Source organism: Macaca thibetana, chromosome 1 (genome assembly GCF_024542745.1).
Source record: "Macaca thibetana thibetana isolate TM-01 chromosome 1, ASM2454274v1, whole genome shotgun sequence".
Lineage (NCBI taxonomy): Eukaryota > Metazoa > Chordata > Mammalia > Primates > Cercopithecidae > Macaca > Macaca thibetana.
This window is the reverse complement of record NC_065578.1, coordinates 136713500-136726559: the sequence shown is the minus strand read 5'-3', so window position 1 is coordinate 136726559 and position 13060 is coordinate 136713500. Positions and strand designations below refer to the sequence as shown.

Genomic DNA, 13060 nt, shown 5'->3' with positions numbered 1-13060 from the left:
TGCCTGAGCCCCGCCTCCTACCTCATTCCCCTCTCAGAGATGAGCTATTCTTCCTTAATCTTAAGGGGGCTGCAGAAGGGTGCAGGTCTGAAATTACTCTGTATGATATTATAACAGCAGATGTATGTCATCACATAACTGTCCAAACCCATAGAATGTACAGCATCAGGAGTTTCTGGACTCTGGGCAATAATGATGTGTCAATGTAGGTTCCTCAATTATAGCAAATGTACTACTCTGGTGGGAGATGTTGACAAGGAAGAGCCTGTGTGGTAGGAGGGGGAGCGGGTATTGGAAACTCTTTGTTCTTTGCTTACTTTTGCCATGAACAAAAATAAAGTCTATTAAAAACAAAACAACTTTAAAGGCTACATTCCAAGCATCTGGAAAAATAAAACACCAAATATCATGCAACAGATGATGCTGAGTCCAGGAGGTGTTGCTGAAATAACATGGGCACCATATGCTTGATCTGCACATGTGGGAGAAGGCAAGCTGGGGGAGGTTTGCTTTGCTATCTGAGAAGAGGACCCCTGGGAGCTTCAGGGTGGGGGCTGAATGCCCATGCTGCCCATTTGTACACACCTGTCACTCCTCCAGCTTCCGCTGTCTTCTTGACTTTCTGCTGGTCATCCCACCGAAGCTCAGAGAACCCATCCACCTCCACGTCAGGGTGCCGGATGGAATGGCCCACCTTCCAGAAGCAGGAGAAGTGGTACCAGTGTGGGACTTTTCCATCAAACATGGGCGACTAGAAGGAGGACAAACAGAGGGAGGTAAGTGAGCAATTAACTTTTGGCTTAGAACCACTAGATGTTGACCTCAACCCCAGTCCCAGTCCCAGGCCCAGCTGTGACAGCTGTGACAGAAGGACAGCACATGAAACCTTCGTTCTCCTATCTGTGAAAGGAGGACAGCCTCCGCTCTCACATGAAGAGCTGCAGCATCCTTCTCACGATCTTCCCCAAGGCTCAGAGGACTGTAGCCCATTGTTCTCGAGCTCATTCTCTTAGGACACAAACACAGCCACAAGAAAGGTAGCCTTTTACCACTGAGCTCTGCCCCACGTCTCTTTTCACCACACACCACTACATTTAGTGGTGAGCTGCCTCATGGTCTAGTGAAACACACAGAAGACACCTGTGCAGAGTCACAATCCTGCAGCATCTGCTGGGAATGGCCAGACAACTGCTCCAGGCACGCCTGGACTCAAAGGGCCTGTGTGCCCCAGAAAAGGGCTCTTTAAGTGCCTCTGCAGTTAAGAATAATGAGGAACAAGACCCAGATAATGAGCAAAGCAGAAAAAGTGTGTCAGAAAAAAACTGTCAAGTTCGCAGCAGCCACACAGATGTGAGTGGAATCAATGGAGGTCTGTGAGGCAACCGTGACAGTGGATGGTTCGGTTCGGGGCAGCATGCCTGGAGCTGGAGTCAGCTGCTCACTGGCCTTCGCGGGGGCAGTTTCCCAGGTGCAGGACCTGGGAAGTCTGGCCACAGGGAACACAGTTCTCCTCTGCAGGTGGTTTGCTTCCCACTAGGCCTTTCATTGTGACAGGGCCAGGTTCTGCTCCCAGGCCTCCAGCACGGTCTGGCTTTTTTTTTGAGACTGAGTCTTGCTCTGTCGCCCAGGTTGGAGTGTAGTGGTGGGATCTCGGCTCACTGAAAGCTCCGCCTCCTGGGTTCATGCCATTCTCCTGCCTCGGCCTCCTGAGTAGCTGGGACTACAGGCACATGCCACCTACGCCTGGCTAATTTTTGTATTGTTAGTAGCAATGGGGTTTCACCACGTTGGCCAGGCTGGTCTCGAACTTCTGACCTCGTGACCCGCCCACCTTGGCTTCCCGAAGTGCTGGGATTACAGGCATAAGCCACTGCACCCAGTCCTGGCTTTACAGAGTGGACAGTGACAGCGACTGGGAAGAAGGGGAAGACATAGCCTGTAGTGTGGGTCCCTGAGCCTTTCATAAACCATCCTGTGTAATCCCACAATCTGCCTCTGGGTGGGAACCAGCACTTTCATTCACAGATGGAGACAGCGGGGCTGGAAATCCTTGCCTGGGGGGTTGGGAGTCACAGAGGCAGCAAATGAATGATTTGACACCATGGTTCCTCCCACCACACTCCACTGCCCGGCAGGAAGAGCTACTTAAAAATATACCAACTGTGATCTGACTACAGCAAGGGAAGTCCCAAACATCTGCTTTTACAGAATATAAAGCTAAACGTCACACAGATGCAGTAAGAGTATTAAAACAGCATTAAAAGTAAATGTGCTGAATTTTTAGGATGCAGTTGTGGGGACAGGGAAAATACTCTGGAAAAGCAATGATAAGGTGCCCCACTCCCTCTCTCCACTGTGAGTGGCCTCTTTCTGGATGTGATGTATTAAAATGCACAGCTAAGACTATGGCAGCGCAAGGACTCCTCAACATCAGCTTTCCCCTGGGTCTGGAATGCTCCCCGCCCTGTTCAAAGCATTCCCTCAGGGCCCCTTCCACAGCTCCCCTTGCTCACTAAGAACTATGCATTTGGTGATTGTTTCATAAGGGGCAAGATGCCTATCTTGTTATTCTCTAGCAACATCTGTCACAGAGGGCACGCAGTGTTTGCTTAGGGCTTCAGGTCAGATGGGAAAAAAAAAAAAAGGAAGGATGGGGTAATTCCTGCTGCAGAAGAGACAGCAAATGGCATTTCTGAGAGCAGCCTCATGTTCCAGCTCTCAAACATTCCACCAGATCTCAACTAGGCTGCTGATACAGATCCTAAGCATCTGGCTATCATGGAACATTTGCAGTGGCCTCGTCCTGGCTCTGCCTGCTTGTCTACCCCTTGTCTACCCTTCCTGTACAATGTTCTGGTTACCCTTGTATAAAAGGGCACAGGTAATGGCTATGGCACTTCTTCCTGGCTGTGCCAGGGGCCCCCCAGACCTGCTGCCCTTTGGTCTGGGTGCTGTCTCCCCCAACCACCGGCACAGTGCTGGATAACCTAGAGGTGCTGCCCAATGGTGCAATCACAGCACAAGCTTAGAGGACAAAGGGCCTCGGCAGAAGAACCCTTGACCAAAGCAATGCTTTGCCCTAAAACTTAGGACTGAGAATGATGTGGCAGAAAGACATCAGACCAAGGTCACGAGACTATCGACTCCATTTGTTAGCTGCACAGCTCAGGAAAGGCACAGAATCTTTCTGAGCACCTAACATACCAGGGTCCTCACCCAACCAGCAGCTGGTGAACTGGGTTCCCTTCTGTGCAGAACAGGCCATGCTACCTGTCCACCTACGCCACAGAGAGAATGAACTGACCTCGCTGCATGCCTCCGGGTGCTCAAACCCTCCCAGGACAGAGCAACTCAAAGGTCTATCGCCACCCTCCTCCCACCAAAAAGCTGGAGGGCCCAGCTCATCCCTCCCAAGATGCCCCAGGCATGAGGGCTAAAGTATCAGGTATCAGATACTCAGAGAACAATACTCCCATATAAATGCAAAAGAAGGTATTTAAATTCAAGCAAGTGAAAAGGCTTCTTTCCTTTAGGTCTTCACCAGCTCAGCCTACCAGACCAACTTTAAATTCTGAATTAAAACTCTGAATCCACCCTCAATCACAATTACAGAAAAATCAGTTACTTTTAATAATAAAGAGTTTCTTTCACTATCAAGTATGCCAAAGGAAAGCCCAGAATGTTGTTATTACTATTTATTTTTTTTCAGACAGGGTCTGGGTCTGTCGCCCAGGCTGGAGTGCAGTGGCATTATCTCGGTTCGCTGCAACCTCCACCTCCCAGGCTCAAGCAATCTTCCAGCTTCAGCCTCCAGAGTAGCTGGGACATAAAGGCATGAACCACCACGCCCCGCTAATCATTGCATTTTTTTGTAGAGACGAGGTTTCAGCATGTTGGCCAGGCTGGTCTTGAACCGCTGAGCTTAAGTGATCTGCCCACCCAAGCATCCCAAAGTGCTGAGATTACAAGCGTGTGCCACCGAGCCTGGCCCCAGAATGTTAAACTTGATCAGGTTCAGCTTCCTCCATCCTGCCTCCCCCACAGCTAAGCCTCCTCTAACTTCCTCCACAGCGGTGTTGTTCTAGCCTCAACACACTGTCTGAACTTGGGTTTTCTGTCTTTCCACTAGAACACGGTACTCTGCCCACCTGTTACGGCCCGTGGATGTCCCTTTCTCGGAATAACATTTAAAAATGCATAATAAAAAGGCTCGCAAATGGTCAGTCATGGTGGCTCACGCCTGTAATCCTAGCATTTTACAGGGCTAAGGTGGGTGGATCACTTTAGCTGAGGAGTTTGAGACCAGCCTGGGCAACATAGTGAGACCCCATCTCAAAAAACAAAACAAACAAAAAAGTTCGAAAAGGAAACATACTCAAATAATTATCAAAACATTTGAAAGGTAATTTGCGTACAGTAACCCGTGAGCTTCAAAGTTTTAAATAACAAGATCTAGTACTGCCTCTAACAACTGTGATTTTTGTAGCAATGAGAGTAAATTATATTTTGAGAAACTCCCAACTGTAAAGTGAAAATATCTGTAATTACCGCTGATGAAAAAAATCATAGGGACTGCTAATATGCCTTTGCTTTGCTGCTTACATTTATGATTAGAGGAAATAATGAATTTTATCTATAGGTTAGTGGAGATGGAGATATCAATTTTTTCTTATCTAAACCCATGGACCTCTTGCATTCTATCTACCATCCTACGGACCCTGGGGTTAAGAGCTCCTGCACCAGGAGTGAGAACTTCATTAGAACAGGCTGCCTTATATATTTAAGGTAAGTTCTAGGTTCCTTAGTGGGAAACACGGCTCTTCAAATTGTAGGCCCTGTCTACTTCCCTATCCTCATCTTTCTGCTCCACTTCTGTGAATTAACGACTCCTAATCGACCTTCCACCCTAAGGTGGGTCATCTTGGACTCCTAGGCACACAATGCCTGGAGCACAGTTCCATCAGGTGGCATCCATCCCCTCTGTACCGCAATGTTTGTTTACCAGTCAATTCCCGTTTAACCAAACTGGAAATTCCCAAAGGTGGATTCTGTGTCCTTAAAACCTAACAGAGTGCTTAGAACTTAACAAATATCTACCAAATAAGCACTGTGTGCCACGTACTGACTTAGGTATGCCCCGAGGACACCGAGATGACAGACATATTGTGAAATAAGATAACGGAAGTACACCTGGCACTTGGGTATCCACTCGGTAAATGTCGCCCTCCCTTGTACTCTTTAAGTCCTGAAAATCCACTGAGGGCTATCTGGTCATTCCTAAAACACATTACAGCTCATGGTAGGGAGGAAAATCAAGCTACCTTGACCATGAGCACTAAGCTTGGGTAATGTGTTGGAAGCGAGGAGGAACAGGGCAGGTGAGAACCAGAATTATTCATACAAAGGCAGACATCAGCAAACTGGAAGCTGGAGGCAGGAGCCCCTGGGAAATGACAGGGGCCTTCAAGCCCACCACCTCACAGAAGCCTCAGGAAATCTCAAAAGGGGATCGATCCTCAATCTATCAAAAAGCCCACATGAGAAACCCCCCTGGAGCCACTCTTACTCAAACCAGACAGCTGCAAGTGCACCGAGAACGCGTCTGTGAACCTGGAAAATTTGGGGAAAATGTTATTTTAAAGCACAGATTAGGCTCAAAGTGAATGCACTGTACAGAAATGACACCTCTCTGCATAGTTTTGCCTAATTAAAATGAAAAATGAGGGTGAGCGTTAAAATGACGTGTTGAAATGACGGCCAAAAATAGGTTAAAAAAAAAAATCCCCACATGCCAGTCGCCACCATCCACGTAGGACAAAAATCTTCCAGAACAAGATAGGTCAAAATCAGATTAGCTTAAAGAGACCATGTACAATTCCCCCCCACCCCCAATCCCTGAGGCGAACGGCAATAATAAAACACCACCACCAAGAAAGGAGGAGAGAAGCGGCTTCTCGTTTACACAAAGCGAAAGGCAGCACCAGCTGCAGACTGTATTTCCCGGGCTTTTCCTGCAACATCAGCAAAACCTTCCGGAAGGGTCGGCCGGGCCGCTCGGCGGAGGAGGGGCGGCCACGGCCCCACAGGCCCCAAGTGCCGCTCCGAGGGCCCAGGTCCGCTCGCTCCCCGGGCCCGCACTCCCCGAGCCTTCCCGGACACAGTTAACCCGGGGCGCCGCGTACCCGCCCCGCCGCCCGCACAGCGGCCCGCACCTGCACCATGATGGCCATCCGGAGCGAGTCCTTGGGGATGCTCTCGCTGCATTTCTTGCAAGAGGCGCGCCCGCTCTTGGCGTACTCGACTCGGTAGAGCTTATCCGAAGACTCCGCCATCTCCCCTAGCTGCAGCCAAAGCTCCGGGAGCCCGACGCCACGACCTGGAAACACGCCGCCGCCTCGCCGCCTAGCCGCCCCGCGTGCGCTCACCCAGCCGCAGGCGCCTGAGCGTCCAGAGCCGCCACCGAGCACACCGCACCGGCCACCGCGGTTCCCCGATAGATTGCTGATGCCTGGCAGCAGGAACGCCCACGGAGCCCACGTCCACGGGGCGGGGCCTGCGGCGCTCGCGCCCCCTGCCGGCTGGGGGGCGGAGTTTTCCCGGGCTCCTGCGGGTGGAGCTCTTCGGCCCGCTACCCTGGGGGCCGAGGCGGGGCTTGGACTGAGCTAAGTAGCTCTTTGGAGGACCCGGCGTCACCCCTTTGATCGTTCTGTCCCAGGAAGTCTTACCTGTTTTCATAACTAATTATACCCCCAACCCCTCCACCTTTTATTTTTGAGACTGAGTCTCACTGCGCTGGAGTGCAGCGGCGCGATCATGGCTCACTGCAGTCTGGAACTCCTGAGCCCAGCGATCCTCCTACCTCAGCCTCCCAAGTAGCTGGGACTACAGGCGTGCACCACCACAACTGGCTAATTAAAAAAAAAAAAAAATTGTTTTTTTAGGGATAGAGTCTCGCCAAGTTGGTTAGACTGCTCTCAAACTCCTGGCTATAAGTGATCTTCGAGCCTCAGCCTCCTAAAGTGCTGGGGTCACAGGATTGAACTACCAAGCCAGCCCCAAACTCTTTTTATAAGTGTGTCCTCTCTCCCCTGAGGGCAGCTGGGTCCGGGAATAGCAGGCCCCCCTAGGGAATATAGTTGATCGGCCCTAGGTGGACCCTGCAGTGTTAGGTCAACCCCCCTGGCTTGGACGGGCATTCCAACCTGCCATCCATACACCGTCGGGACAAAATACCAACTGAAACCTAGCATTTCCTTTATTATGAATTTGACTACAAATCCCAGGAGTATTAGAAGTACCTGTGACTTTGTGGGCAGTAGTCATCACAGATGTTTTCATGTTACTTTACAGTTATTTTGGTGATAACTCAAAATATTATTAAGCTCATCACTACTCAAAATTGTGGTAATGACTAGACCTGTTGCTACCAGATATTTTCTCTCTCTCTCTCTCTCTCTCTCTGTGTGTGTGTGTGTGTGTGTGTGTGTGTGTGTATAAAGAAAGAGATGGGGCATCTCTCCATGTTGCCCAGGCTGGTCTTGAACCCCTGGCCTCAAGCAATCCTCCCACCTTGGCCTCCCAAAGTGCTGGGATAACAGGGATGAGCCACTGCAGCTGGCCTAGATCATGTTGTTTAATATGGAACTATACTTTAAAATACAGTTTATTAAAATTGGTTTCTTTTCTAATCCTATGCTTTTTTTTTTTTTTCATTTCAAAGATTGTAACATGAGTGTGCTGCATTTGAAAATATTCAATTCTGGTGTAGAGGATAAGAAAAATAAGTAGATGAATAAAACTCATAAAAAGTGTTAACCATAGAGAAGAAGCTAGTAGCTTAAGAGATAAGGATGTTGAGTAAGCAAGAAGGTTGTGAGACATAGGCTGAATCCTAAAAGTTAGTAATCAGTAAGATACATTGAAGGTAGGCTGGGCACAGTGGCTCATACCTATAATCCTAGCACTTTGGGAGGCTGAGGTGGGTGGATCCCTTGAGCCCAGGAGTTCAAGACCATCCTGGGCAACATTACAAAACCTCATCTCTACAAAAATTAGCTGGGGGTGGTGGTGGCAGGTGCCTATAGTCCCAGCTACTCGGGAGGCTGAGGTGGGAGGATCACCTGAGCCCTGAAGGTTGAGGCTGTGGTGAGCCGTGATAGTGCCACTGCACTCCAGCCTTGGTGACAGTGTGACCCTGTCTCAAAAAAAAAAAAAAAAATAAAAAAGGTATTTTGAAGGTAAACAGAATAAGTGGAAAATATGATGGAACAAATAAGAGTTTTACTTAGAGAATGACCAAGTCAAAAGGCATGATCATGCCATCTCTGGGTTGATAACTATATCATCCCTAAATGGCCACTCATTGTTGATAAGATTTTGGTCCCATCCTGGCACCCATATGCTCTGCCCCAAAAATGCAGCTAAAATTCAGGTCTGTTCAGCAGGCTGATTGGTGAGCTGCAGCTGTGGCTGAGTGTGCTTGCACCCGTGTCTAACAGCGCAGTGTGAGTTGCTCCAGTACCCTTTGTTGAGCCACCTTGAGCATCCTCAACTCTGTCAGTGGGACTGATGTCCAACTTCGTCAGTGCTGCTGATGCGGCAGAGAGTGGGAAAACATATCAATATTAGCCAGGCGCAGTGGCTCACACCTGTCATCCCAGCGCTTTGGGAGGCTGAGGTGGGTGGATCACCTAAGGTCAGGAGTTCAAGACCAGCCTGGTCAACATGGTGAAACCCCATCTCTACTAAGAATACAAGTATTAGCTGGGCGTCGTGGTGCACGCCTGTAATCCCAGCTACTTGGGAGGCTGAGGCATGAGAATCACTTGAACTCGGGAGGCGAAGGTTGCAGTGAGCCGAGATCATGCCATTGCACTCCAGCCTGGGCAGCATAGTGAGACTCTGTCTCAAAAACAGAAGAGAAGAGAAGAGGAGAGTCAGGAGAGGAGAGGAGAGGAGAGGAGAGAATTGCCTAATTCTAGGTTCTGGTGGTGTGGTCCATCTGCCTTGCCTATACCCTATCCTGTGTATGTTATCCACCCCATCGAGTTCTTGCTGTAAGCGGTTTTAAACTGATTCCATAAACCCTGCAATTCAAGCATTATAATTTGGTCTGTGAGGCTTTCTGTTTTGTAACTTCTGGGATAGTTTGCCTGATAATGTACCTAGAAGCTATTATTGCATTAAGATAGGTTCCTCCACAATATTTATTCTGGAAAGGGCTTCATGGACCACCAAAAAGTCCTAGGTACACTCACAAAATGTTAAGAATTCCTGCCCTAGAACCTAAGGAAAGCCAACTGTCACCTACTGCCTTCTCAACATTTCAGTTTGAATGGCTCATATGCATCTCCATTTATGTCCAAAACTGCCCTACTGCTTCCCATCTCAAGAAATGGCCCACCATTCTCTGCATTACTTAGGGCAAACTCTTTGTAGTCAACTTGACTCTTCTCTTTTGTCCCATGTTCAATCCATCCCCAAATTCTAACTTCCTGACTTTAATCCTTTCTCATGGCCCGCTGCCATTCTTTTTGGTGGCTCTGTATCCCTCACCAGAATGTAAGCTCCATGAGGGCAGGAGCTTGTGTCTGTTTTGCTGCAATATCCTCAGTGCCTGGAACAGTGCCAAGCACTCATCAATATTTATTGAATGAATGACTGAATCCCACAGTTGGCCCTCCTTCACACAGCCCAACAGTTTAATTAATAATGTTACTTCGCATTTGTATATAACTAACTTATACTGTGTACCAACAAGAACCTTAAATTTGAAATTCCCATGCTGATTTATAACCCCTATAGTATACCAGGCAAAGTTGGTGGCTGTTGAAAATACCACCATGACAGGGTTATCTAAAGAATTACTTGATAATTCTTGTTAATAATATAAAAACGAAAAAAGAACACCATCATGCAGTTTTCAAATAAATCTTATATGGCTTTACATTTCAATTTTTTTCTTTAAAAGGAGTGAGCTGTGTCCAGGTAAGTTAAATGATTTATAGACAAGAGAAAAAAAAAAGCTGCGGTAGAACCACCTTATTTGTCATTATCATCGACTTCATTTTTTATTTTCCTTATCTTCTTTGTCTTTCTCCGCTTTTTTTTTTTCTTCTTGCTTTCTTCGGCCTTGACAACATCATTTTTGCCGCATCAGCTTTCCTTTCGCTGGATATGCAGCATTCTGCTCTTGGTACTTTTCCTTCAGTCAGGAAGCCTTCTTTTCGGGCTGCTTGCCATCTGCAGCGTGGTCACTCATGTCCCTCCCAGGTTCTTGGCATCACTGCCAGTGGACAGACCAGGATCTCCTTTGATTTGAGGGCAGTACTCAGAACACAAAGTGAAAGGCCAAGGAGGCCTTTCGGGTGCATTAGAATCTCTGAATTTCTGTTTTACTTCTCTTTTAGGAGGGATATAAGTTTTCATTTCTTTTTCATAAAGGGCCTTGAATACTCTTGGCCATATCTCCAATTTCCTTCTCTTTAGCAAGTAAGGTTTTCCATCTTTCTGAACATGTTAGTGAACATTCTGAGAAGATGAATGACGCGTCTGGTTGCTTCTGTATCCTGGCAAGTGTGCGCAGAATGCCTGTGATGACATTTTGCCCCTGGGATCATTGGGCCCTTCTTTGCCCATGTTTAGTTATTTTTCTCAGTGAGGCACAGAATCACTCAGTGTTCATTCGGCCCTCACTTACCTTGGCAGTGTCTCTAGGTAGGTATTCTTTCCCCTTTTCTTTTCACAGATATTGAGGTAGGTATTTTTTAACCTGGTTTTCAGATAACAACATGAACCTGGAAAGATTTAGTGTGGCCAGGTGCAGTGGCTCACACCTGTAATCCCAGCACTTTGGGAGGCTGAGACAGGAGGATAGCTTCAAGCCAGCAGTTGTAGACCTGTCTGGGGTCTGGGTTTGAGATGACCATATAGTGAGACTGAGACCCTATCTTCTCTTTTTTTTTTTTTTTTTTTTTGAGACGGAGTCTCGCTCTGTCCCCCTGGCTGGAGTGCAATGGTGCGATCTCGGCTCACTGCAAGCTCCGCCTCCCGGGTTCACGCCATGACCTTATCTCCTTTTTTTTGAGACGGGGTCTCACTTTGTCATCTACACTGGAATGCCGTGGCTTGATCATGACTCACTGCAGCCTCTGCCTCCCTGGGCTCAGATGATCCTCTAGAGTAGCTGAGAGACTACAAGTGCCCACCACCACCCCAGGCTGATTTTTTATATTTTTTGTAGAGACAGGGTTTCACCATGTTGCCCAGGCTGGTCTTGAACTCCTGAGCTCAAGTGATCTGCCCGCCTCAGCCTCCCCAAGTGCTGGGACTACAGGCATGAGCCACCATGCCTGGCCAAAGATTCCATCTCTATTTAAGAATAATAAATTTTTAAAAGAAAGTTCTGGTGAATTGCTTATACTTTGGTCATTAGACCTCGTCTGCTGCCTTGGCACCTGACCATTCCCCTTACTGTCATGGCCCTTACCATCTCATCGGTCATCTAACCATCATCCTTCTTTCCCTCTTCCAACCCATCCATTGCTAAAGTTCTATTTCTGTTCTGTCTTTTTTTTTTTTTTTTTCTGGACGGAGTCTCACTCTGTCACCCAGGCTGGAATGCTGTGGTACAATCTTGGCTTAGTGCAACCTCTGCTGCCTGGGTTCAAGTGATTCTCTTGCCTCAGCCTTCCGAGTAGCTGGGATTATAGGCATGCACCACCACACCCAGTTAATTTTTGTATTTTTAGTAGAGACGGGTTTTCACCATGTTGTTCAGGCTGGTCTTGAACTCCTGTCCTCAGGTGATCCACCTGCCTCAGCCTCCCAAAATTGTAGGATTACAGGCATGGGCCACCACACCTAAAGTTCTATTTCTTAAAAATAAATTTGATCATGACTTCTACTCTATTTAAAACCCTCTATTGAACTCCCGTAATAAACTTAATGGTTATATATGATAGAAACTTAGCTGAAAGAAGATAAACCAAAAGGGAAATGCATTGGAAGGATACCAGGGTATCTCTCATAGAATGGAAAGAAGAGACAAAAAAATTATGGGAATAGCTAAACTAAAATGCAGATGGACTATAGAGACAACGGGGCCCAGGACTCAGATACCTCTAGGACTCTCTGTTCTTCTTGTCTCTGCTTCTTTCTGGAGCTGCTTTCTCTCTCATAGGAGACTAGCTTCTGTCAAACAGGACAGAGATCGAGGCCACCAATGTTTCCTGACTACTAGATGGGGTCTTTTTCCCTCCCTCAGTTTTACTTAAGACATTCCAGGTTAGAATTCTGATGAAATCAATATGGATGAGATGCTCATGCCTGGTCCAATCAACAGCGGCCAAGTGGTACAGCCATATGAGAACATGGGGCTTCATGAAAGACAACCATGTAGATGGGGATGTGGGTGCTGGAAGAAAGAAGGGGCTAGACAGACAATAGCCACTCTGCTTTGCATAATCAGAGACAGACAGCTGGTGGACTGAAGGCCAAATTCGCCCCATAGCATTGTCTAGAACAGGTTTTAATTTTTTTTGAATTATTTGTCAGTGTTCTAAAATCAGAATTTTTCTCATAAAAGTCTAGATTTCTGTTTTTACTTGAAAAACCTTCAAATGTGGGAACAATGGGCTTCTGCATTCTCACCAACAATTGGTTGGAGCTAAATGGGATGCTTATTTAAAGGGGGGTAGTCAGTGGTTACTGTCCTCCAACTTCTTGCTACTTCCCTGCTGTAGTTATCTATTGCTGCATAATAAACCTCTCAAAATGAAGTCATGTTTCTGTGGGTTGACCAGGCTCAGTGAAGTGGATCTTACTCAGGGTCTCAGGTGGCTGCAGTCACAGGTGGCTGGGACTGGAGTAATCTCAAAGGCCTCCTTTGGTGGTTGAAACTGGCAAGGACCTCAGCTGAGGCTGTCACTGAAACACCTGCCTGTGGCCTCTCCATGTGGTCTGTGCTGTCTCAGAGCATGGCAGCAATCTTCTCCTTCCTCTCCACTCAGTGATGCAGGGCAGGCGAGGCCAAAATTGGGGCTTAGCTTGGGAGGGTTTT

General features: G+C 47.6%; 2 protein-coding genes across 2 annotated transcripts in view; one reads left to right on the top strand and one right to left on the bottom strand.

Annotated features, from left to right (window-relative positions):
* Window positions 1-6529, bottom strand: part of PARP1 (poly(ADP-ribose) polymerase 1) — a 47304-nt gene extending 40775 nt beyond the window's left edge. The window contains exons 1-2 of the mRNA XM_050757449.1: window positions 6213-6529; window positions 586-751 (exon numbers count right to left, since the gene is read on the bottom strand). Of these exons, the coding sequence (XP_050613406.1) occupies window positions 586-751; window positions 6213-6332 (286 nt within the window). The 5' untranslated portion in view covers window positions 6333-6529. The remainder of the gene's footprint in view (window positions 1-585; window positions 752-6212) is intronic.
* The window catches only part of COQ8A (coenzyme Q8A), a 685974-nt gene that overhangs the window by 99304 nt on the left and 573610 nt on the right, over window positions 1-13060 (top strand). The window lies entirely within an intron of this gene.